Below are 26,864 nucleotides of genomic sequence, written 5' to 3' on the forward strand. Positions count from 1 at the left end.
AGGTTTGAGTTTATATTTTATATGGAATAAGAGAAGATACTATGAGGGAGGATGTATAATAAAAATATAGACTATTTGTATACGGTCTGGATCGGTTCCAATCCGGAACCGTGAAGTTCAATCCGGAACCAATCCGTGGACTACGGATTTTTAATTCTTCAATCCGAAACCGAACCACGGATTCAAAAAATCAATCCAAACCTATCGAATTGGACTGGACTGGATCGGATTACGAATTTTACAAATTCGTTGCTCAGCCCCACTTTGATGTGATCGTAGGTGGATGTTCCCAAAAAAAAATTAACTTATATATTTATTTAGGTTATATTATTCTTTTATTTTTTTTTTACATGTATATATATTTTTTTCGAAAGAAGTTTCCTTGCTATTTTCCAAAAGAAAAATACTTGGGAGCATTAAAAAGAGAGCACTAGGGGGAGCACTAATGATGTGGCAATGAGCTCCGCCCACTTTCTATGCCTTGTTTTTGTTTTTTTTTTTGTTTTTGTTTTTGTCATTTCCAATGCATTAGTGCTATTAGTGCTATTAGTGGTGCATTTTTTAGTGGTCTAAATCATTGTTGTTTCCAAAATAACCCTAAATCAATCCATGCACTACTTTCTAACATTATTTAACAATGGGCTCTTTTGGAAGATATTTAAGCCAAATTTTAACTTTTAATCTATTTTGGATTACATTATCTTTCTAATTTTTTATATGTTTTTAAAAAAAAAAGTTTAAATATTAATTTTTAACTAACTTTCCAAAACAACCAACATAACTTGCATATTATGCATCACTTTTTTAATGAGTTTGTACTATACAATGAATTTCCATCTTCATACATATTAGATATGCTTAAGATGGGCATTCGTTGGCCGAGCCAACACGATATAATAAAAGATTTTGTGTTTGTTTAAGCTTGGTAAGACTCCAAGACCTGGCCTCTACATCTGTCCAAGTTTGACCCAAAAAATAATTATAAATCTCAAGCTCACTCATTGGGCTATTTTTTTTTTTGTGTAAAACATTCTATACTTAAATTCAATTATATTATATTTTTTAAATAAATATACCAACATCATTATAAATTGAAAATTTTTATGTATAAATTAAAAGATTTTTTTAAATAAATTCAATCACACGTTACCACAATGATGTGAGTTTCAATAAGATTGGACTAATACAAATAAAATCTAAATCCTAACCAAAAAAATATATATATATATATATATTATAATCAATTAATTAATTTAATAGTAGGCTAGATTGATTAGTCCGGATCACCAAGGATTCTCTAGAGTATTTTTTTCTTAAAGTTTCCTAAAGTGGTGTATTGTGTGATTGAGATTTAATGCCGAAAAATTAATGTGACTTGTCATTAAATCTCAACTACACAATGCACCACTCTAAGAAACTTTAAGAAAAAAAAACTCTAAAAGATCCTTACTCAGTCTGGATAGCCTGATGCCCACCCCTAGCTCCTCCTCCATTGTCAGTCTATCCACTTTGACATTGCCATTACTCACTTGCAATCCTATTTTATAACCATTAGGTATGTAATAAAAATCTTCCATTATATACATAAAATGAAGAATCAAAGTCCCTGCAATAGTGCCAATTTAGGTCAGCCCTATTTAAAGCGACTTCACTACTTTTATTGTGTGAATTAAAAAAATTTGTCCACACACGTGTCAGGTGAGTAAAGCAAAATAAAATTCGAAAAGGGGTGGGGAGAGAAGCACCACCCTGTGTTTGCCGAGTGATTCAGGTTGTTCCCACTATTTTCATTTGATTTTATTTTTTAACAATTCCAGTATACTAAAAGAATCATTTAAAAACCATCAGAAACAATTCTCATCCCCAATTCAAACTTTGATTCTCTCCCCTATAACATTTTTGCTATTGTCGTTGCATGATCACAAACTGAAATCCAACTATGCCAGTAGATTTTTTAACATAAGGATCATTACAAGCCTTCTAATCTTAAGTTCCAAAACGCCATCGGCACAAACTCCTTAATTCATAAAAAAACTACACTTACAATACCCAAAAAAGTACAGTTACAGTTGATGGTAGTGTAATGATTTTACAGATAATTATCATGTTAAACTGTGTTCACAACCTAGCCCAATACTATATATCATACGAACTTACATGAACAGACTTGAAACAACTTTTTTAAGTACAACGAACACCAACATTTTAGGGAAGAAAAACACCAAACTAATGCCGAGAGAACAATTGCAAGTTCCTGCGTCTGATCACCCGTTTTTCATGAGCAGTTTGTATCGTAACTTGCAAGTCCCTGTAACTCTGGACCTTCCAGTCGAGGATTGTTCTCGAAGCTACAAAATTCCAGTAACAAAAACAAAACAAAAAAAAAAAACCAAGGTCGGATTACAGCAGGCAAATAGGCTCTAAGAAAGAAAAGCCAAAAGAGTATGAAATTAAGCACCATCTCCAAGCAAGCTTCAGTCCATGCAAAATCATTGAATCTCAAAAAAAAAAAATGGAGAGAGAAAAAAAGAAAAGAATCTTCTGTTTCTACCAAAAGCATGCGGCAATCTTCTCTATGTTCTCATCTTGCTTGGACATAGATCTCTCTGATTTATAAACATCATTTGCTTGTATGAGTCATGAATCCGTTTGACATCAAAAGTAATCCCAAATCAAATGCCCCATTTTCATATATGAAAATAGTTACCAAAATCTCATTTCTTTAGCACACCTCACTGAGACTAATCATAGTTAGAAGCCTATGCAGATATTGTTTATGACTATAAAAAAAGAAGAAGCTCCACACAGTCCTTTTGTTTTTTGTCCTTTTGTTTTCTTCTTTCTTCTTCTTCCATTTTTTTTTTTGGATAGGTAATGAGGCTTGAATAACATAGAAAATGTTCCCATGAGGTTTATCTCCTTGATTTTCTGGACAGAGCCAATATAGTAGGCTTACATGGTAAACATTGCAATCACCTATTTTTGTTTGAGTTTGAGTTAAAGTTCTTCCTTCTTTTTTTCCCTCCCTGTAGGAGCGAGTTCAACGAACTTCAAGAAAAAATAAATTGCAGAACTATATGAATCAAGGAAACCTTACTTGTTTAATGGGATGTGCTCAAATGGACCTGTAGTAGGAATTGTTCCACACAAGTTGTTGTTTGAGACATCTCTGCAAAATCATTCAGATGTCTTGACACTAAGTCACAATGAATATAGTACTAATAATTCAAACACTAGGGTTTTTCACTTACACAACTTTCAAGCTGGAAATACCAGTGAGCTCCCTTGGGATTTTCCCAGTTAACTGATTATCATTAAGACGTCTGCCAAGTAAAAATGAGGAATTAGGATGTGGATTCACGGGTGCATATGGCAGTTGTATGCAAGCATGATGACAGCCTCACTGTTTGTGTACTAGAGCGAGAGAGTCTTTAATTTTCAATGACAATATATCAAACAAAAGGGAAACACAAGTGATTAACAAATTGCTCCATACTTTTCTACATAACTGAACACACATGTTCTTCGATCACAAAATAAATCATCTAGACAACAAAGGATTCAAGGAGGATCATGAGGAAATGAGATAAAATCATCCCAACGCTACGTGGTTCGGCCCAATGCCTACATCCACGGACAGAAATGAGAATTTTCACTAAAATGGAGCAAAATACAAATACAGAGGAGGAGATGAAACTCACAGCTCTCACTCTCCAATTTCTGATATAAAACATCCTCTCCCTCCCGTCTCTATTTATACACAAAAGGAGTAGGTGGGAGAGCCTTCATTCTTGACTTGGGTAACCTCCATTCTTGACCCTTACTATGCTTGGTGGCTGCCAAGCTTGACTTGGTTGGTTGCCTTCCCACGTTTTTCATGCATGTGGGTTGGTGGCTGCCAAGCTTGACTTGGTTGGTTGCCTTCCCACGTTTTTCATGCATGTGGGTTGGAACAACAATTCTCCCCCTCCATACCCATATGCATGACTGACTTCTCACTTGAAGTCCATCCCGGCAATGTTTCTGCAAATTTCGAGTTTGTCTCTCGAGACCACCTTTGTAAGCATGTCAGCTGGATTCTTATCTGTGTGGATCTTGATCAGTTCCAATAACTGCTTGTCCATCACTTCGCGTATCCAATGATACCGAACATCAATGTGCTTTGTGCAAGAATGGTACATCGAATTCTTGCTCAGGTCTATGGCACTCTGACTATCACAATGTACCGTGAACTTTTCTTGCTTTAATCCCAACTCTTGGAGAAACCGTTTCAACCACAACATTTCTTTCCCGGCTTCCGCTGCGGCAATATACTCTGCCTCAGTTGTGGATAAAGCAACACACTTCTGCAGCTTGGACTGCCAAGACACAGCTCCCCCTGCGAAGGTGAACAGAAATCCTGATGTAGATTTCCTACCATCAAGATCGCCTGCCATATCTGAATCAGTATTGCCTTCCAAAACTGGTTTAGCATCTCTAAAGCACAAACACATTTTTGCTGTACCCTTGAGGTACCTCAGAATCCACTTGACTGCTTCCCAATGCTCTTTTCCTGGATTGGAAAGGAATCTGCTTACAACTCCAACCGCATGAGCAATATCTGGTCGGGTGGACACCATTGCATACATCAAACTCCCTACAGCGGATGAGTAGGGAATCGCCTCCATCTCTTGTCTTTCCTTCATAGAGGAGGGACAAGAATTCTTGCTCAGCTTGAAATGATTAGCCAGCGGAGTACTGACTGGCTTGGCATCTTTCATGTTGAACTTCTCAATCACTCGTTCAACGTACTTCTCCTGTGACAGCCACAACTTCTTGGCTTTCCTGTCACGCACAATATTCATGCCCAAAATTTGCTGTGCAGGGCCTAGGTCCTTCATGTCAAAGGATTGTAATAACTCCTTCTTCAGTGATCTGATTGTTGTGGCATTTTGTCCAACGATCAACATGTCATCAACATAGAGCAGAAGTATGATAAAGTTTCCACCGGGAAATGTTCTGACATAAACACACTGGTCTGCAGCAGTTCTCTTGTACTCATAACCTACCATGAATGAGTCAAACTTCTTGTACCACTGTCTCGGCGCTTGTTTGAGGCCGTAGAGACTCTTCTTCAATCTGCAGACTAAGTTTTCTTTCCCTTTTACTTCAAAACCTTCTGGCTGCTCCATGTAAATTTCTTCCTTCAGAGCACCATGGAGAAATGCTGTCTTCACATCCATTTGTTCAAGCTCCAAATTCAAACTAGCTGCTAGTCCCAAAACTACTCGAATGGATGTCATTTTCACAACTGGCGAGAAGATTTCATCAAAATCAATACCTTTCTTCTGCCCAAAACCTTTGACAACCAATCGAGCCTTATACTTGACTAGCTTTCCGCTGCCATCTTTCTTCAACTTGAACACCCATTTGTTCTGCAATGCTTTTCGACCCTGGGGAAGTTTCACCAAATCATAAGTCTGATTCTTCTGCAAGGATTGCATCTCTTCTTGCATAGCTTGCTGCCAGCTACCCTTCTCCTTATGATTTTGAGCTTCTTGAAAACTTTCTGGCTCCCCCTCATCGGTAAGCAAAATATACTCAGAAGTAGGGTATTTGGTTGACGGCTTAAATTCTCTTGTTGATCTTCGTAACTGTGGACCAACAGTCTCTAGTAGAGGGGGTTGTGGCTCCCCCTGCTCAACACCCTCTGCTTCTGGATCTTCTTCTTCTAGAAATCCATCCTGCAACTCTACATCATTGACTGCATGCTGCGGTAACTCTTCTTCATCAATGGCATGCTGTGATGGTGCAGGGTTTGGAATAATTTCTGAAACATCATCAACTTTGGGTTTGGTTGGTTGCCCAAAGTCTTCAAAGGTCTGGCCTTCTTGAAACACCACATCTCGGCTTCGAATGACCTATTTGTGTTTCGGATCCCACAATCTGTATCCAAATTCTTCATCTCCATAGCCAATAAAGATGCATGGAGTGGCTTTGTCATCCAGCTTCTGTCTGTGCTTCTTGGATACATGTGCAAATGCTTTGCACCCAAACACTCTCAAGTGAGAGTAAGAGATCTCCCTTCCAGACCATACTTCTTCTGGAATTTGAAAATTCAGTGGAACTGATGGCGATTTGTTGATCAAATAGCAAGCAACACGAACAGCTTCTCCCCAAAATGGCTTTGGTAGCTTTGTCATTTTGAGCATACATCTGACCTTCTCCACAATGGTTCGGTTCATTCTCTCGGCTACACCATTGTGTTGTGGGGTTCCAGGAACAGTCTTCTCATGCCGGATGCCGTGAGTAACACAGTAGGCTTTAAATTCCTTTGACGTGTACTCGCCTCCATTGTCTGTTCGGAGACATTTCAGCTTCTTTCCAGTCTCCCTTTCCACCATAGCATGGAATGTCTGAAAATGCTGGAACACCTCAGCTTTGGTCTTTAAGACATAAACCCATACCTTCCGTGATGCATCATCAATGAACGTCAGAAAGTATTTTCTACCACCCAAAGATTCCACTTCAATGGGACCGCAAACATCAGAGTATACTCTGCTCAACAACTCTGATTGTCTTCTGGATGATGAATGGAAAGCGACTCTATGATGCTTCCCAAACAAGCAGTTGTCACAAGGATTTAATTTTGCATCTTTGGCAAAGGGAATAAGTGACTTCTTTGCCAAAATCTGTAACCCTTTCTCACTCATGCGACCCAGCCTTTTGTGCCACAAATTTGGTGACGTCTCATCTTCTGCTGCGTTGAGGCTATTTGAATTCACCTCCACATGAGTCTTATATAGTGTGCCTGTCCTTTGGCTACCACGAGAGATCCCTTTTTCAACTTCCGTATGCCTTTGCCAAAGTAGTTCTCATAGCCTTGTCGATCTAAGGCTATCCCTGAAATAAGATTCAGGCGTAAATCGGGAACATGCCTGACATCTTTCAACACCATCGTGCACCCAACTTTGGTTTGGATATGAACATCACCAATTCCCACAATTTTTGAAAAACTGGAGTTACCCATTTTCACTGTACCAAAATCTCCAGCTTGGTACGTACTGAAGAACTCCTTCTGGGATGTAGCGTGGTAGGAAGCTGCTGTATCTACCACCCACTCGGTGTCGTTGTCTGACATATGGAGGCATTCTTCTTCTTCAACAGAGAATAATGCAATATCCTCTGAGACAGTAACTGCAGTGGTCCCATCTTCGGTCTTTGGCTGTCTATTGCCTTGTTGTTGTCCTCCCTTCAAGGCATAGCAATACTTCTTTATGTGACCCTCCTGGCCACAATGGTAACATTTGAACTTTGGCCGGCTCGTACCTTCTCTGGATTTCCCTCTGTCTTGAGATCTTCCTCTGCTGTGTCCTCTACTTTTGCTTCTTCTCCTGCCCCTGCCTCTACCTCTGCTTTTATTTTCTGTGACGAGGGCATGAGATTGATCTCCACCCATTTCTTTCTTTCTTGCCTCTTCACTAAATAAAGCATCTGTAACCATGCTCATGGTCAGTTTCCCTTCTGGGGCAGAGTTGCTGAGGGACACCACCAATGTCTCCTAACTGTCTGGCAAAGAACTAAGCAGCAATAGGGCCTGCATCTCATCATCTAACTCCATTTTGACAGTTGTTAGTTGGTTCACCAAATTTTGAAACTCACTGGTGTGTTCAGCAACAGAGATACCGCCTTTCAACTTCAAATTCACAAGTCTTCTCATCAGGAGGGCTTTGTTCCGAGCAGTCTTCGACTGGTACATGCCTTCTAACTTTGTCCAGAGAGCATAGGCATCAGTCTCCTGGGCGACATGGTGGAAGACACTGTGATCAATCCATTGTCTGATCTGGCCAATGGTCTTTCGGTTCTTCCGTTTCCAGTCTTCGTTTTTTTCCGTTGGTGGTTTAACTCCATTAAGCTCAATGGGGTTAAACAAATCTCAGCAATACAAAACATCTTCCATTCTGGGCTTTCAAATGGCATAATTGGAAGCATTTAACTTTATCATGGAACCTGAAGTCGACGTTGATTCCTCCATCATACAAAAATGATCTTTGGCTGAAAAACAAGTTTTGCTGTGGAGTCCGGACTGGTCAAATTAGCCGGAAAAACACTTCGGATTGTCAAAAGAAAGACGGCAAATTTTTGAAAGCTTATTTGCAAAATCTGACCATACGGATGTGTCCGAAATATTCCAAATAGTTTGAAAACACTATTGGCTCACCCAAATCGAACCTCAGATGGGTTAGATAAAGCCAAAACAATTTTAACGGTTCAGATCGGCAGAGTCTGGTGCGCCTGAGAAGCACCAGATTATTCCTCCGATTCTGCTGACGTCAGCCTGACGTCAGCGGCTCGGTCAACGCTCTGACTCGGCTTGGTCAACTCGGCTCCGGCTCGGGTGGCTTGGTGCGCGCGCGTGTCTGCGCGTGAACTCACGCGTCTTCTTCCTCTGAAAGCGCGTGCGGCGCGTGGGAACGGCGTCACAGGCGCGTGTGGCGCGTGAGAGGCCTTCCGATCTCTGTTTTTAACGCGGTTTTCACCTTTGTGCTCGTCTCGTCGAGTACTTCAATGTGGTGTGATCAAAAGTAGATTTCTACCACTTTGATTTCTGGGTAAGTTTTTGGAACACTCTGTTTTTTCGAAAAACATACAACACTGGCTCTGATACCACTTGTTAGGATCAAACACACCCAAAAAAAAATTATCTCACACACACAGAGAACACAATATTTACGTGGTTCGGCCCAATGCCTACATCCACGGACAGAAATGAGAATTTTCACTAAAATGGAGCAAAATACAAATACAGAGGAGGAGATGAAACTCACTCAACTCACAGCTCTCACTCTCCAATTTCTGATATAAAACATCCTCTCCCTCCCGTCTCTATTTATACACAAAAGGAGTAGGTGGGAGAGCCTTCATTCTTGACTTGGGTAGCCTCCATTCTTGACCCTTGCTATGGTTGGTGGCTGTCAAGGTTGACTTGGTTGGTTGCCTTCCCACGTTTTTCATGCATGTGGGTTGGTGGCTGCCAAGCTTGACTTGGTTAGTTGCCTTCCCACGTTTTTTATGCATGTGGGTTGGTGGCTGCCAAGCTTGACTTGGTTGGTTGCCTACCCACGTTTTTCATGCATGTGGGTTGGAACAACACGTCCTTCAGATCACCATGGAGAAATGCTGTCTTCACATCCATTTGTTCAAGTTCCAAATTCAAACTAGCTGCTAGTCCTAAAACTACTCGAATGGATGTCATTTTCACAACTGGCGAGAAGATTTCATCAAAATCAATACCTTTCTTTTGCCCAAAACCTTTGACAACCAATCGAGCCTTATACTTGACTAGCTTTCTGCTGCCATCTTTCTTCAACTTGAACACCCATTTGTTCTGCAATGCTTTTCGACCCTGGGGAAGTTTCACCAAATCATAAGTCAGATTCTTCTGCAAGGATTGCATCTCTTCTTGCATAGCTTGCTGCCAGCTACTCTTCTCCTTATCTCCATTTTAGTGAAAATTCTCATTTCTGTCCGTGGATGTAGGCATTGGGCCGAACTGTTAGGATCAAAATACAAATACAGAGGAGGAGATGAAACTCACTCAACTCACAGCTCTCGCTCTCCAATTTCTGATATAAAACATCCTCTCCCTCCCGTCTCTATTTATACACAAAAGGAGTAGGTGGGAGAGCCTTCAATCTTGACTTGGGTAGCCTCCATTCTTGACCCTTGCTATGGTTGGTGGCTGCCAAGCTTGACTCGGTTGGTTGCCTTCCCACGTTTTTCATGCATGTGGGTTGGTGGCTGCCAAGCTTGACATGGTTGGTTGCCTTCCCACGTTTTTCATGCATGTGGGAAGGCAACCAACCAAGTCAAGCTTGACAGCCACCAACCATAGCAAGGGTCAAGAATGGAGGCTACCCAAGTCAAGAATGAAGGCTCTCCCACCTACTCCTTTTGTGTATAAATAGAGACGGGAGGGAGAGGATGTTTTATATCAGAAATTGGAGAGTGAGAGCTGTGAGTTGAGTGAGTTTCATCTCCTCCTCTGTATTTGTATTTTGCTCCATTTTAGTGAAAATTCTCATTTCTGTCCGTGGATGTAGGCATTGGGCCGAACCACGTAAATATTGTGTTCTCTGTGTGTGTGAGATAATTTTTTCTGGGTGTGTTTGATCCTTACAAGTGGTATCAGAGCCGGTGTTGTACGTTTTTTGGAAAAACAGAGTGTTGTTCCAAAAACTTACCCAGAAATCAAAGTGGTAGAAATCTACTTTTGATTACACCACATTGAAGTACTCGACGAGACGAGCACAAAGGTGAAAACCGCGTTAAAAACAGAGATCGGAAGGCCTCTCACGCGCCACATGCGCCTGTGACGCCGTTCCCATGCGCGACCACGCGCGGCACGCGCCGCACGCGCTTTCAGAGGAAGAAGACGCGTGAGTTCACGCGCAGACACGCGCCGCACGCGCGCGCACCAAGCCGCCCGAGCCGGAGCCGAGTTGACCAAGCCGAGTCAGAGCGTTGATCGAGCCGCTGACGTCAGGCTGACGTCAGCAGAACCGGAGGAATAATCTGGTGCTTCTCAGGCGCACCAGACTCTGCCGATCTAAACCGTTAAAATTGTTTTGGCTTTATCTAACCCATTTGAGGTCCGATTTGGGTGAGCCAATAGTGTTTTCAAACTATTTGGAATATTTCGGACACATCCGTACGGTCAGATTTTGCAAATAAGCTTTCAAAAATTTGCCGTCTTTCTTTTGACAATCCGAAGTGTTTTTCCGGCTAATTTGACCAGTCCGGACTCCACAGCAAAACTTGTTTTTCAGCCAAAGATCATTTTTGTATGATGGAGGAATCAACGTCGACTTCAGGTTCTATGATAAAGTTAAATGCTTCCAATTATGCCATTTGGAAGCCCAGAATGGAAGATGTCTTGTATTGCTGAGATTTGTTTGACCCCATTGAGCTTAATGGAGTTAAACCACCAACGAAAAAAAACGAAGACTGGAAACGGAAGAACCGAAAGACCATTGGCCAGATCAGACAATGGATTGATCACAGTGTCTTCCACCATGTCGCCCAGGAGACTGATGCCTATGCTCTTTGGACAAAGTTAGAAGGCATGTACCAGTCGAAGACTGCTCGGAACAAAGCCCTCCTGATGAGAAGACTTGTGAATTTGAAGTTGAAAGGCGGTATCTCTGTTGCTGAACACACCAGTGAGTTTCAAAATTTGGTGAACCAACTAACAACTGTCAAAATGGAGTTAGATGATGAGATGCAGGCCCTATTGCTGCTTAGTTCTTTGCCAGACAGTTGGGAGACATTAGTGGTGTCCCTCAGCAACTCTGCCCCAAAAGGGAAACTGACCATGAGCATGGTTACAGATGCTTTATTTAGTGAAGAGGCAAGAAAGAAAGAAATGGGTGGAGATCAATCCCATGCCCTCGTCACAGAAAATAAAAGCAGAGGTAGAGGCAGGGGCAGGAGAAGAAGCAAAAGTAGAGGACACAGCAGAGGAAGATCTCAAGACAGAGGGAAATCCAGAGAAGGTACGAGCCGGCCAAAGTTCAAATGTTACCATTGTGGCCAGGAGGGTCACATAAAGAAGTATTGCTATGCCTTGAAGGGAGGACAACAACAAGGCAATAGACAGCCAAAGACCGAAGATGGGACCACTGCAGTTACTGTCTCAGAGGATATTGCATTATTCTCTGTTGAAGAAGAAGAATGCCTCCATATGTCAGACAACGACACCGAGTGGGTGGTAGATACATCAGCTTCCTACCACGCTACATCCCAGAAGGAGTTCTTCAGTACGTACCAAGCTGGAGATTTTGGTACAGTGAAAATGGATAACTCCAGTTTTTCAAAAATTGTGGGAATTGGTGATGTTCATATCCAAACCAAAGTTGGGTGCACGATGGTGTTGAAAGATGTCAGGCATGTTCCCGATTTACGCCTGAATCTTATTTCAGGGATAGCCTTAGATCGACAAGGCTATGAGAACTACTTTGGCAAAGGCATATGGAAGTTGAAAAAGGGATCTCTCGTGGTAGCCAAAGGACAGGCAATTGGCACACTATACAAGACTCATGTGGAGGTGAATTCAAATAGCCTCAACGCAGCAGAAGATGAGACGTCACCAAATTTGTGGCACAAAAGGCTGGGTCACATGAGTGAGAAAGGGTTACAGATTTTGGCAAAGAAGTCACTTATTCCCTTTGCCAAAGATGCAAAATTAAATCCTTGTGACAACTGTTTATTTGGGAAGCATCATAGAGTCGCTTTCCATTCATCATCCAAAAGACAATCAGAGTTGTTGAGCAGAGTATACTCTGATGTTTGCGGTCCCATTGAAGTGGAATCTTTGGGTGGTAGAAAATACTTTCTGACGTTCATTGATGATGCATCACGGAAGGTATGGGTTTATGTCTTAAAGACCAAAGCTGAGGTGTTCCAGCATTTTCAGACATTTCATGCTATGGTGGAAAGGGAGACTGGAAAGAAGCTGAAATGTCTCCGAACAGACAATGGAGGCGAGTACACGTCAAAAGAATTTAAAGCCTACTGTGTTACTCACGGCATCCGGCATGAGAAGCCTGTTCCTGGAACCCCACAACACAATGGTGTAGCCGAGAGAATGAACCGAACCATTGTGGAGAAGGTCAGATGTATGCTCAAAATGGCAAAGCTACCAAAGCCATTTTGGGGAGAAGCTGTTCGTGTTGCTTGCTATTTGATCAACAGATCGCCATCAGTCCCACTGAATTTTCAGATTCCAGAAGAAGTATGGTCTGGAAGGGAGATCTCTTACTCTCACTTGAGAGTGTTTGGGTGCAAAGCATTTGCACATGTATCCAAGGAGCACAGACAGAAGCTGGATGACAAAGCCACTCCATGCATCTTTATTGGCTATGGAGATGAAGAATTTGGATACAGATTGTGGGATCCGAAACACAAAAAGGTCATTCGAAGCCGAGATGTAGTGTTTCAAGAAGGCCAGACCTTTGAAGACTTTGGGCAACCAGCCAAACCCAAAGTTGATGATGTTTCAGAAATTATTCCAAACCCTGCACCATCACAGCTTGCCACTGATGAAGAAGAGTTACCGCAGCATGCAGTCAATGATGTAGAGTTGCAGGATGGATTTCTAGAAGAAGAAGATCCAGAAGCAGAGGGTGTTGAGCAGGGGGAGCCACAACCCCCTCTACCAGAGACTGTTGGTCCACAGTTACGAAGATCAACAAGAGAATTTAAGCCGTCAACCAAATACCCTACTTCTGAGTATATTTTGCTTACCGATGAGGGGGAGCCAGAAAGTTTTCAAGAAGCTCAAAATCATAAGGAGAAGAGTAGCTGGCAGCAAGTTATGCAAGAAGAGATGCAATCCTTGCAGAAGAATCAGACTTATGATTTGGTGAAACTTCCCCAGGGTCGAAAAGCATTGCAGAACAAATGGGTGTTCAAGTTGAAGAAAGATGGCAGCGGAAAGCTAGTCAAGTATAAGGCTCGATTGGTTGTCAAAGGTTTTGGGCAGAAGAAAGGTATTGATTTTGATGAAATCTTCTCGCCAGTTGTGAAAATGACATCCATTCGAGTAATTTTGGGACTAGCAGCTAGTTTGAATTTGGAACTTGAACAAATGGATGTGAAGACAGCATTTCTCCATGGTGATCTGAAGGAAGAAATTTACATGGAGCAGCCAGAAGGTTTTGAAGTCAAAGGGAAAGAAAACTTAGTCTGCAGATTGAAGAAGAGTCTCTACGGCCTCAAACAAGCGCCGAGACAGTGGTACAAGAAGTTTGACTCATTCATGGTAGGTCATGAGTACAAGAGAACTGCTGCAGACCAGTGTGTTTATGTCAGAACATTTCCTGGTGGAAACTTTATCATACTTCTGCTCTATGTTGATGACATGTTGATCGTTGGACAAGATGCCACAACAATCAGATCACTGAAGAAGGAGTTATTACAGTCCTTTGACATGAAGGACCTAGGAACTGCACAGCAAATTTTGGGCATGAATATTATGCGTGACAGGAAAGCCAAGAAGTTGTGGCTGTCACAGGAGAAGTACGTTGAACGAGTGATTGAGAAGTTCAACATGAAAGACGCCAAGCCAGTCAGTACTCCGCTGGCTAATCATTTCAAGCTGAGCAAGAATTCTTGTCCCTCCTCTACGAAGGAAAGACAAGAGATGGAGGCGATTCCCTACTCATCCGCTGTAGGGAGTTTGATGTATGCAATGGTGTCCACCCGACCAGATATTGCTCATGCGGTTGGAGTTGTAAGCAGATTCCTTTCCAATCCAGGAAAAGAGCATTAAGCAGTCAAGTGGATTCTGAGGTACCTCAAGGGTACAGCAAAAATATGTTTGTGCTTTAGAGATGCTAAACCAGTCTTGGAAGGCTATACTGATTCAGATATGGCAGGCGATCTTGATGGTAGGAAATCTACATCAGGATTTCTGTTCACCTTCACAGGGGGAGCTGTGTCTTGGCAGTCCAAGCTGCAGAAGTGTGTTGCTTTATCCACAACTGAGGCAGAGTATATTGCCGCAGCGGAAGCCGGGAAAGAAATGTTGTGGTTGAAACGGTTTCTCCAAGAGTTGGGATTAAAGCAAGAAAAGTTCACGGTACATTGTGATAGTCAGAGTGCCATAGACCTGAGCAAGAATTCGATGTACCATTCTCGCACAAAGCACATTAATGTTCAGTATCATTGGATACGCAAAGTGATGGACAAGCAGTTATTGGAACTGATCAAGATCCACACAGATAAGAATCCAGCTGACATGCTTACAAAGGTGGTCTTGAGAGACAAACTCGAAATTTGCAGAGACATTGCCGGGATGGACTTCAAGTGAGAAGTCAGTCATGCATATGGGTATGGAGGGGGAGAATTGTTGTTCCAACCCACATGCATGAAAAACGTGGGAAGGCAACCAACCAAGTCAAGCTTGGCAGCCACCAACCCACATGCATGAAAAACGTGGGAAGGCAACCAACCAAGTCAAGCTTGACAGCCACCAACCATAGCAAGGGTCAAGAATGGAGGCTACCCAAGTCAAGAATGAAGGCTTTCCCACCTACTCCTTTTGTGTATAAATAGAGACGGGAGGGAGAGGATGTTTTATATCAGAAATTGGAGAGTGAGAGCTGTGAGTTGAGTGAGTTTCATCTCCTCCTCTGTATTTGTATTTTGCTCCATTTTAGTGAAAATTCTCATTTCTGTCCGTGGATGTAGGCATTGGGCCGAACCACGTAAATATTGTATTCTCTATATGTGTGAGATAATTTTTTTTTGGGTGTGTTTGATCCTAACAAGGAGATGGCCTGAAGAACACACCGCTTGGGCCAGTCTAGTCAGGCATACAGAGTAAACAAAATGATAAGGTCATACTCACAAGAACACTAGAGATTCCAACTTCCCAAGTGCAGGAGGAATGATCCCTGAGATGTTGTTGTTGTACAAATCCAAGCTAATTAGGCTCTTCAAGTTACCTAGCTCAACAGGGATTGTACCTTGAATGTTATTTTTGTAAAGCTCCCTGCATCCACAGAAAGTTTTCCAGTAACTCACAAAGACCTCTCAAGTGCATCCATTGTTGGCAAGTAAACAAATCAAGAAACAGAATATACTTACAGATATTGCAGATGCTCAAGCTTTCCAATTTCAGGAACGAGATGACCGGACAAGTTTGAATTGCCCAAATCCCTGCAAAGAAGTTAGCATAACATGATGGGTAAGAGATGCATCAGCAATAACTATTTCAGGCTTGTGCATTCTACATCAGAGTGATTAGAAAACAAGAATTAGCCATTTGACATGTAGAGAAAGATAAAAAGAAGAAATGAGAAGTATCAAAATTTGAAATACCAAAATTCCAAAGGTGGTCCCTTGTTCCCAAAAGATCAAACAAAAAGGGCCAAAATTCAGAACATATTATTAATGAATTAGCAATCCAAGCACCCACTATATTCAAAATATTGTCATTTTTTTTTTTTTTATCAATTCAAAATATTGAACCAGAAAGTATAGCATGTCATCCATTCATCCCCTTATTATTCATGAATAACACAATGCCTACACATAAACACAAACCATAAGCAAAATCACTGAATTATTTTAAATATCCTAAAATGGAAACATGTCCTCCTTATCTTTTCATGCAATGAAATCTTATTCTATTTCATTAATGGATATCTTTCAAGATATAATGACGAACAATTACTCTTGAGTTCCAAATTCTTCCAAACATCAAATTTTGAAGAACCATAGCATTTTCGAAGACATGAACCACCACACTCCCTACAAATCTGTAAAATATGAATCTCTTAACCTCACTTTTCACTTCAGATTTTCCTCCCGAAATTCAATGCAATGAAAATGAAGTTGACAAAAGGTGCTACCTAGTGTTACTAGTAAATTCTCTAGGTAGTTGTATGAGAACCTTGAGATTGGATTTCACCTTCATCCGGCGCGGGAGGTGTTTTAAGGGTAGGGACTCCATTGTGTAGGTGCATTGGTGGATTATGTAACCCTTAAAAGGTAGAAATCCCAACAAATAGTAAAGTAGAATTTGCAAATAAAAGACATACTAAGGGGGGTGAAATATGTGAAACATCTAGGTTTATCAAAATATTTTATCATCCTACCATGTTTTACAATTCTCATAGTGTTCTTACTAAAAACAGTTTGCATGCGACTAACATGCTTGCTACTAAATTTCTGGAAGGACCATATTTTGAAAGATACATGACATAAAATGATACCACAAATCTAAGGAAAATCACAATAAACTCATCTATGATGCTTTGGAAAAGAGAATAAGCTAAATAAATGTCCTTGGAAACTTAAAATACCCAAACCTAAGAAACACAGACATTTCTATGGAGGAGGCATGTTGTGTGGGACACCCACGTCGGACACAACACTTGGTGTATGCTCCTAAAAGGCGTGTATGATACTTCTTCAACATGCCTTAATTAAAATTTTAAATTCATAACATCGAACACTTCTCTGACACTTTAAAGAGATTATTGAACCAATACGACTTTCGTGATGAATCTCTTCATAGTAACGATGTTTTGCATTCTTATGAATTGAAATTATGCACTCTAAATATGTTTTGAAAATAAGCACATGTGCACATAATCCCATTGCCATTTGGAAATAAGCACATAAACCCCTTGTGGTATGTGAACTAGCATGCACTGTCAGGTCCGTTAATAGCTCAAGCAAAAAAGACTAAAATACTAAGTAAACTCATTGTGCAAACCACGAATACTTTGTCATTTTTTAAGAAGGTAAAATTCACTTTAACTCCAATGTTTTCTTCATGTGCAATATACCACTCGATATTTGGAAATGGGCACATAGGGCCCTCATGTTCTGATTTGACACATGTTTCACACTTGCCGTTACAGAATGCTTGACAGTGCACAAAGGGGGTTATATGGTTATTTCATACTAAATGATAAAGGGACAATCTGCACATGGGCCAAACCAGAAGAGGCTAAAGTGAAATTTCCCCAAAACTAATTGTACCCACTATATGCTGTTATCTAGATTTCAGGTAAGTGGAATAACAGTTTCAGTTCAACCTTTGACCATAGTGATTAGCTTCCAAAACCCTCCTAACCTATCAAATTCCAGAAATATACCTTACCTACCTACCAGAAACAACAATTATAGAAAGCCAAAAAACTCAAAATATTCACAGAAATCATAAACGGAGAGAGAGAGAGAGAGAGAGAGAGAGAGAGAGAGAGAGCGGGTACACGCGAGTGACGCGGTTAGCTTGATTGCAGGTGATGTGGAACCAGGTGCAAGGATTGACGAGGTTGGGATCCCAACTCTGGAGCACGTTGTCTGGATCCAACAAGCTCCGCCGGAGCGAGTAGAGTGCGCCCCCTTCCGAATTCCCAATCACTTTCAAAGGAACTGTAAAAACTGATATCACAATCACACACAATCTCAAGCTCAAGCTCAATCGAGCCATGGCTTTTTCAGCTCCTTTTTTTTGGGAGAGAAAAGAGAAACTTTCTTCTTCTTCTTCTACTTCTTCTCTTGGTCTGAGTATGGCTAGGGTTTCGATTGATTCTCTGCGATCACAAAGAAAATGTAGAGAGAGAAAAGTTGAGGAGAGTGGACTTCATCAAATCGGTTTTGGGAATAACAGACGGAAAAACAGAGGAAATGATGGATATTGTGGGAAGCGAATCTTTTTGTATTTTTAAATTTTTTATAAAAAGCAAAAAAAAAAAAAAAAAAAAAAAAGCAAAGTAAAGTGCTTTTAAGAATAATTTTTAAAATATTAACACTAAATTCGTTGTCTACAGTGTAATCCTAGACGTCTTAAAAATTTTATTAAAATTTTTATCGAATATTTTATATAGGTGTGGGACTCACACAAATGTAAATTCTATGTAAGTCTCATACCCATGTAAGATATTTGGTAAAATATTTAGTAGAATTTTTAAAATTTCTAATATTTTTATTGCGTAAATTCATTGTGATGTATTTTATATTATGATGTAACATTTCTAAAGTTATGATTTAATTATATTATTTATAATTTAATACTTATAGTTAGGGAGAATGTTACTATATCATAAAAATGGTGGGATTAATTGTGATTTATTATGGTGTATTTATCAACAAGCATCATATGAGAAAACTTTTAGTTACGAATTATTTTGATTATGTTACGAGATTTTATTAGTGAATAAAGTTATGTACCCTCATGATTTAGATTTTGCTATGAATTATTATAGTGTAATTAATAAAAGAGACACGCAATGCAAATGTTGTTTGAGGGTGTTAACCGTCCATAAGCACAAGAAAAACAAATAAATTAAAAAACACGAGACACTTCTTAACTGAATACAGCCTCCGTTTGGGAAGTGAGTTGGTTTTTTGACTATTTTAACTTAGGGCTAAAAAGTCTGGTTTGGGAAGGACTTTTTGACTTTTTTAACTTTTTAACTTTTTGGTGAGATGTCCATATATAATATTACTAAACTGTCCCTGCAACTAATTTTGTCCAACTGTGATGTCACCACTCGCTTTCCCTTCTTTTTTTTTTTTTAAATTTTATTTTTATTTCGGCGGCTGTGCTATGGAATTGTTGACCTAAATGGTTTTTTTTGGTCATTTTAATATTTGTTTTTTTTATTACATTAATTTTGTTTTTTTTTTTTTTTTTTTTTGTCTTGGTTTTTTCATGTGTTTTTTTATGTTGATTTTAAATTTTTTTTTTAAAATTTTCTGTAAAATGATAAAAAGTGAAGTTTTAAATAATTGTCCTGTATATTTTAAGGTCTTTTTTTATTTTTTTTGCAAATGGTTTTTTCATGTGTTTTTTATTTTTATTAATATTTTTTTAACCTTAACCCAAATGATTTTTTTAATTTTTTTTTGAATTTATGTTTTTGTAATTTTTTAAATATTTTAAAATATTTTTGAATGAGGCGTATTTTTTTTAAATAATTTATGTATTTTAATTTTTTTTTTACAAATGATTTTTTCATGTGTTTTTTAATTTATTTTTTTTCATTTTCTGTGAAATGATAAAAAGTGAAGTTTTATGTTATTGTCCTGTGTATTTTAAATAATTTAATTTTAAATATTTAATTTTAATTTTAATTTTATTTTAAATATTTAAATAATGTAAATAATCTAAAAAATTTAATAAGCAAAAAATGAAAATAAATATTCAAAAAACTTAAATGGTTAAAATTTAAATAATTTAAATATTTAAAAATTTATTTTAACAAAAAATTTGAATACTTTAAATATTCAAAAAATTTAAATAATTTAAAATGTTAATATTTTAAATTTAAAAACAACTCTACACTCAAATCATAATCAAACACATAAAATAAAATTCAATTAGTAAATTATTTTTAAAACTCATAACCAAACACATAACTCGAAACTCCATATTACTTTCACATCTCTACACTCAAATCATAACCAAATACATAATAAAAAAATTTTAAAATATTTTAAAATATTTTTATAAATAGAGTTTAAATTTATTTTTATAAAATATTTTAACAAAAACCAAAAAAACGTTTTTAATTTTTTTTTTTCAACGTCCTGTGTATTTTTTTGGAAATAGGTGTTTTTTGAGAAGTGACTGTGAAGCTTTTGTGGTGATGCCCCTCTCTTATGTGGGGGTAGATTTGTAAATTTACCTTGACAATGGTTGGTGGGGCTATGCTACAGACCCCCAGCTGGGGGCACCCCCAGTGACCCCCAGTGGCAGGTGGCACACTGCCATTGGGTGGACTTCAAAAAAAAAAAAAAAAAAAAAATTTCAGCCTATCAGGGGCGACCCCCAGTGACCCCCACTGGGGGTGTTAGGCATTTTTCATGGTTGGTGGCAAGCGATTATGAAGTTTTTGTCTCCATGTGGCTAAAATCAACTTTTTTGTCCTTACATGGCTAACTTAGCCCAAGAAATCCTTCCCAAACACCACCACAATGTATCTTTTTAACACTTTCATCTATTTTTAATGTACTTTTATTTCAATCTCAATATTAAACAATTCTCCAAACTCTTTTATCATTTGATACTACTACACGATACATTAAATGGTTTGAGGAGGGGTGGGTGGGTGTGCTGGTGTGGTGTTAATGACATAAATTGATTTGTTGGTTTGATTTGGCCAATTTTCTTTGTTTGTGTGTAGTTTAAAACATCCAAATGGTTGGTCTTCTCATTCATAGATAGGATGATATCCTTTTATAAACATTAATTTGTTGTTTTTCTTTTTTCTTGTTTCTTTGTTTTTGTTTTTAGTTTTCATTTGAAAGCTTTTGTGTTTCATTTCATTTGAATTGCATAGATAGGGTGGAAAAATTCCTGTTTCGTTTGAATGTAGCTGTTTACACACAATGATGTCTCTCCTCCACCCATAACTTTAAATGTTCAAAAAAATTGACTAGGTCATAGATGGTGACTGCCCAAGTCAATAAAGTATTCTATTCTCCAATAATTCTCATTGTGGAATTTTATCCCTTAGTGGTGGAGTAAGTAATAGATGGTTGGTTGTATTTTTGTTTTTCAAATAAAAAAATGAAAACTTTCTTGAATTTTTTTTCAAAATTTCACCCCTCCACACCTTTCCTGTTGTTGCAGACTCAACCACACCTCCGGTGCCCTACAGTGGTTTCAACCTTCTAGGCTCTGTTTGGGTACAGCTAAGAAAATCACATATTCAAATCCTATCTGAATTTCACTCCGATTTCACATTGGTGGTGCAAGATTTGATCTCACACAAATCTTCATCCAATTCTAACAAGCAAAATTTGAGAAGAAAGGGAAACCATTGATATACCCCACTTTGACCCACCTCATCATGCAGAGAGATGTCTCGAGTCCTCAATCATTTTCAATAACATATCTCATGTTATCCATCATCGTATTTCAGTACATATACCTACACTTACATTACCCAAAAGTACAGTTACAGTTGATGACAGTGTAACAATTTTACAGATAATTATATCTTGATAAACTGTGTTCACAACCCTAGAGCCCAATAATACATTTCATCAAGGACTAGAATCTCCAGACTCAGAACAACTTTTTAGAACAACAAAACACCAACATTTTTAGGGAATAAAAACACCAAATTAACACTGAGGGAACAGTTGCAAGTTGCTGCACCTGATCACCCGTTTTTTCATGAGCAATTTGTATCGTAACTCGCAAGACCCTGCAACTCTGGACCTTCCAGTCGAGGATTGTTCTCGAAGCTACATTAAAAAATAAAAGTGCCAGGTCAAATTATGGCAGGCAGGAAAAAGTGGGACCAGTAGGGAATTTATGTCCAATAAACTCTCGGGAAAAAACAAAACGAAAACATTATGAAAGTAAAGCATCATCTCCATGCAAAACCACTGAATCTCAAACAAATAAATAAAAAAAACAGAAGAAGAAGAAGAAGAAGATAGAATACTCTGTTTCTCCCCAAAGCTTCTGGATGCTATGATTTTCTCTATGTTCTCATCTAAGTTAGATATAAATCTCTCTGATCTATAGATATACCATTTTATCATACGAGTCATGAATCCATTTGGCAATAGAAGTAATGGCAGGTGCCCCATTCTCATATGAGAGGATCTATAATGGTTGGTGCCAAAATGGCAATGCTCTATTTGGTTTGATTTTTCAAATTTTGTTTTTAAACAGGTTTATTTTTGACTTTAGTGAACTTTTTTCATATTTTAGTCAATTTTAGATTACTCAGTATGTAGACTTCAATTGACAAAGAAACATCTACAAACAGAAAATATGCAAAAAGATGATTTTCATTTTTCTTTTCTTTTCTTTTTTTTTGGGTACAAAATGAACGTATTCTTTTTTTCATATTCCTAGTGAGGTACACAGGCTATGGCTACTAATCTATAACCCTAGTGGTTAATTTTTAAATTTGTATTCTTCAAATTTACTGACATACTCTCACAAAGCACAGAATCATAATTGGTCTAATATGATGAGCCAAAGCACAAATAAAGACATCAGGTTTCAAAAAAATATATAATCTCCAACAAATTCCAAGAGACATCCCTTAAAACCTTTTATTAAAGCACACATCACCACATGGTTCTAAATATCAGCGGGTTCATTGAAAACTGGCCAGTTTGTATCAGGCTTTTAACACTCCAATACAGATAATTACCAGTTTACCAATGTAAATAAATATTGCATGCAAACAGGTGCGACGTACCAGTTTGAATTGAATAAAATTGCCAATATTCCCACTGAACTTATCCAATTATCTAAAAAACTGGCTTATGTATAAAATTCATAACTAAATGCTTAGGCTTGTTCCATGTCCAATGTCACTTTTTGGGTATGAAGTGAGTTGTAACAATCCTTGTCATTAAACTTGGCTATTTTAGTTAGCGTTTTGGCTCTTTTAGCTTGGCCAAAAAAATTGTGTTCGGGATGATAGTTGTCTTTTTTTGTAGTTGATTTAATGGTTGTGAGAGAACAAATTAAATGATTATGCTTTGAATGTGACAGTTTGTCTTATTAGCTATTTTAACATTTTTTGTCTTTATTGGCTATTTTAGCCCCAAACTTGCATCCCAAACCTAGCAATGTCATGCAAGGTTGAATGTTTAACATATGAAGAACTGAATAATTTAGGTTAAAAAGAAGGTGACTGTATCTAGTTTGCTGAGTTTATGAATGGCGAAAGATAGGAGGTACGTATTCCAACAACCTATCAATTTGAATTGGATACAAAAGAATCTAAGAAACTAACTGAAAAAATAAATTACAACAGTATACAAATCAAAGAAACCTTACTTGTTTAATGGGATGTGCTCAAATGAACCCGTAGTAGGAATTGTTCCACACAAGTTGTTGCTTGAGACATCTCTGCAAAATCATTCAGATGTTCTTGTCACCAATGACTCACAATGAATATAGTACTCATAATTTGAACACTAGGTTCTTTACTTACACAACTTTCAAGCTGGAAATACCAGTGAGCTCCCTTGGGATTTTCCCGGTTAACTGATTATCATTAAGACGCCTGCCAAGTAAAAATGAGGAATTAGGACATGGGTTCACAGGTACATATGGCAGTGTATGCAAGCACGATGGCATCAAACTGTTTGTGTTTGTGTGTGTGTGTGTGTGAGAGAGAGAGAGAGAGAGAGAGAGAGGGAGAGTCTTTAATTTTAAAAGACAATATATCAAGTGCCAAACAAAATGGAAACTCCAGAAACACCATAGATTAAACAAAAGATTACCAAATTACACCATGCTTTTTCTACATAATTGAGAATACTTGTTCTTGGATCGCAAAATGAATCAACTAACCATCCCAGGATTCAAGAAGGATAATGAGGGATTGAGATCAAATTATCCCAACAAAAACCCAAGGAGATGGCCTGGAGAACATGCTGATTGGGCCAGTCTAATCAGGCATAAATAGTTAACAAGATGATAAGGTCATACTCACAAGAACACTAGAGATTCCAACTTCCCCAATGAAGGAGGAATGATCCCTGAGATGTTGTTGTTGTACAAATCCAAGCTGATTAGGCTCCTCAAGTTACCTAGCTCAACAGGGATTGTACCTTGAATGTTATTTTTGTAAAGCTCCCTGCATCCACAGCAAGTTTCCAATAGGTTTTAGTACATGCATTAACTCACAAAGAACTATCAAGGGCACTGTAACCAATTACTGATTAGATAGGAAACTGCTCACCTAAAGCTAGGACTTAAACAACAGACAATTCATCCATTATTGGCAAGTAAACAAAGCAAGAAACTAAATATACTTACAGATATTGCAGATGCTCAAGCTTTCCAAGTTCAGGAACAAGATGACCTGACAAGTTTGAATTGCCCAGATCCCTGCAGAAAAAAACATGATGGGTAAGAGACACATTGGCAATAACTACTTCAGGCTTGTGGATTCTACATTGTAATGTTTAGAAGAGCAAATAAGTAGCAATTTCACCTGTAGATATAGAGGAGGAGGAAGTATCTAAAGTTGAAATACCAAAATTCAAAACTTGGTAAATCCACACATGTTCCCCAAGAGATCAAACAGAAACGGACAGATTTCAAAATGTCATATTAATGAATTAGCAACCCAAACACCCACTATATTCAAAATATTGACAATTTTTTGGACAATTCAAAATATTGAAGCCAGAGAATATTGCATGTCATCCAATAGTTCACTTATTAGTCATGAATTACACAATACTTATGGATAAACACAACATAAGCACAATCACTAAAGTATTATAAATATCCTCCAGACTACAATGGAAGCATATTGTTCTTATCTTTTAATGCTATGAAATCTTATTTTGAACTTACTTAGATATCTTTCAATATATAATGATGAAAAATAACCCTTTAACTTAGTTGCACAAAGCAGAAGCGGAAGTGGGCGTAAGGGAAAAGGGCACAGAGAAGAGTCCAAGGTTGGGAGTGTTTATATATTTTATATAAATATATTAATATACAGTAAGAAATATATTTTTGTTGTTGAACTGTAATCTATATGTTAAACTATGAATAAGTAATGGATATTGGCGTCAACCGCAAATTGTTTTTGCGTAAATATAAATAAATATTATATAATTACGTAGTACTAGAATAAATATGATCTATTTTTTCCTATAATTTGATTGTTGTTACAAAATATCTTTTGTTTCTTGGCAATTCTTTCTTGATAGGAATATGTTTCTAACTCGATCCTTGCTCTAAATAGCAAAATTGAGGTTCTAGAACTAATTTGTCACCACTGATAGGAGGTTCCTCCAATTAAGCTCGAGTTCCAAATTCTTCCAAACACCAAATTCTCAACAACCATAACTATTTTGAAGACATGGACAGTGCTCTCTTGATGATTCTATAAAATATGAATCTCTAAACATCTATTTTCTTCCATTTCAAATTTTCTCTAAAAAATCAATGAAATGAAAACAAAATGGGCAGAGTTGTCAACTAGTGTCGCTATTCTATTACATAAAGCGCACAACTCAGAACAGCAATGTCTATATAGCAAATAACCAGTAACAGTTTTCAAATTGAACACATCTTCATTAATCAAATCACCATAATTTCGATGCACTGCTATAGTATATACATATATTTATACACACACACATATATGCAAGTTACATATACTCAAAAGATGTGTAACATATGCAAGTTACCACAAATGTCATGCCTAAATCATTTTCTGTCACAACTAAAAAAAAATGTCATAACAAAACATAATAGTCATTATGAACATCACAATGAGTCATAATTAACATTGCCACAATAGGATATAACCAAAGACCACAAACGTCCTAATTGGGCATATTATAGAATTTCCCATATATATATATATGTGTGTGTGTGTGTGAGATGTGAAAACATCAATTACGCCACTATATGCTGATATCTAGATTGCAGAAAACTTAAATAACAGTTTTTAGTTCAACCAAACACTAGATTAGCTTCCAAGATCCTCCTAATCCATGAAATTTCAGACATATTTACCTCCCAGAAACTGCAATTATAGAAAGCCAAACAACTTCAAAAAATTTCCACAAATCATATACGATAAACAAGACAGAGAAAGAGAAAAAGTGAATACACGCGGGTGACGCGGTTGTCTTGATTGCAGGTGATGTGAAACCAGGTGCAAGGATTGACGAGGTTGGAATCCCAGCTCTGCAGCACGTTGTCTGGATCCGACAATTTCCGACGCAGAGCGTAGAGTGCGTCTCCTTCTGAATTCCCAAACACTTCCAATGGAACTGTAAAAACTGATATCACAATCACACACAAGCTCAACCTCAACTTCAAGCTCGTCCTGAATGGAGCCATGGCTTTTTCAGCCCCTTTTTTTTCAGGGAGATAGAGGAGAAGATAGAGATTTTTGCTTCTTCTTCTTCTTCAATTGATCAGAGAGCTATGGCTAGGGTTTTGATTGACTCTGAAAGCACAGATAACGGAGAGAGAGAGAGAGAGAGAAAGAGAGAGAGAGAGAGAGAATTTGAGGAGAGTGGAGGATCGGCTTTGGGAATGTATACGCGTGAGCCGAATCTTTTTTCTTTTCTTTTTTTTTCTTTTTAAACTTACAAACATATTTTAGATATATAAATATAAATATATTAAAAATATAGATATCCCTCAATGAAAAAATTAAGATTAATTAGCCTATTTTAGAAAGATGGTAAAAAATATTTTTTTGACTTTTAATTAAATTTTTGGTTTTTTTAGACAAATTATTTAAGAAGTTGGTAAAAATTTACTTTTGACTTTTTTGATTAATATTTGTTTATGATGTTAAATCACAATAAAATGACCAATTTATCCCCATTCAATTTAAAGT

General features: G+C 38.0%; 2 protein-coding genes across 2 annotated transcripts; both read right to left on the minus strand.

Moving 5' to 3' along the window:
* Window positions 1–1,927: 1,927 nt before the first annotated feature.
* On the minus strand, window positions 1,928–18,237 carry LOC114276555 (leucine-rich repeat protein 1). Its single transcript, XM_028218340.2, has 6 exons — window positions 17,769–18,237; window positions 15,631–15,702; window positions 15,392–15,535; window positions 3,252–3,323; window positions 3,098–3,169; window positions 1,928–2,348 (listed from the first exon to the last, which is right to left on the minus strand). The coding sequence occupies exons 1-6, from the start codon at window positions 17,987–17,989 to the stop codon at window positions 2,276–2,278; spliced, it is 654 nt and encodes a 217-aa protein (XP_028074141.1). The 5' UTR covers window positions 17,990–18,237; the 3' UTR covers window positions 1,928–2,275.
* Window positions 18,238–21,386: 3,149 nt separating this feature from the next.
* On the minus strand, window positions 21,387–26,657 carry LOC114276554 (leucine-rich repeat protein 1). Its single transcript, XM_028218339.2, has 6 exons — window positions 26,124–26,657; window positions 24,305–24,376; window positions 23,979–24,122; window positions 23,475–23,546; window positions 23,318–23,389; window positions 21,387–21,756 (listed from the first exon to the last, which is right to left on the minus strand). The coding sequence occupies exons 1-6, from the start codon at window positions 26,354–26,356 to the stop codon at window positions 21,684–21,686; spliced, it is 666 nt and encodes a 221-aa protein (XP_028074140.1). The 5' UTR covers window positions 26,357–26,657; the 3' UTR covers window positions 21,387–21,683.
* Window positions 26,658–26,864: the final 207 nt, after the last annotated feature.

This window comes from Camellia sinensis, chromosome 10 (assembly GCF_055761805.1).
Source record: "Camellia sinensis isolate YWXY chromosome 10, ASM5576180v1, whole genome shotgun sequence".
NCBI lineage: Eukaryota > Viridiplantae > Streptophyta > Magnoliopsida > Ericales > Theaceae > Camellia > Camellia sinensis.

Coding starts and splice junctions, on each gene's coding strand:
- LOC114276554 (XM_028218339.2), bottom strand. CDS start 26,356: ATGGCTCCATTCAGGACGAGCTTGAAGTTGAGGTTGAGCTTGTGTGTG. Junction 24,123..24,304: donor CTTGAGCATCTGCAATATCT/GTAAGTATATTT, acceptor CTGTGGATGCAG/GGAGCTTTACAAAAATAACA. Junction 23,390..23,474: donor ATTTCCAGCTTGAAAGTTGT/GTAAGTAAAGAA, acceptor ATGATTTTGCAG/AGATGTCTCAAGCAACAACT.
- LOC114276555 (XM_028218340.2), bottom strand. CDS start 17,989: ATGGCTCGATTGAGCTTGAGCTTGAGATTGTGTGTGATTGTGATATCA. Junction 3,324..15,391: donor TTGGAATCTCTAGTGTTCTT/GTGAGTATGACC, acceptor TTTACTTGGCAG/ACGTCTTAATGATAATCAGT. Junction 2,349..3,097: donor GAGCACATCCCATTAAACAA/GTAAGGTTTCCT, acceptor GGAATTTTGTAG/CTTCGAGAACAATCCTCGAC.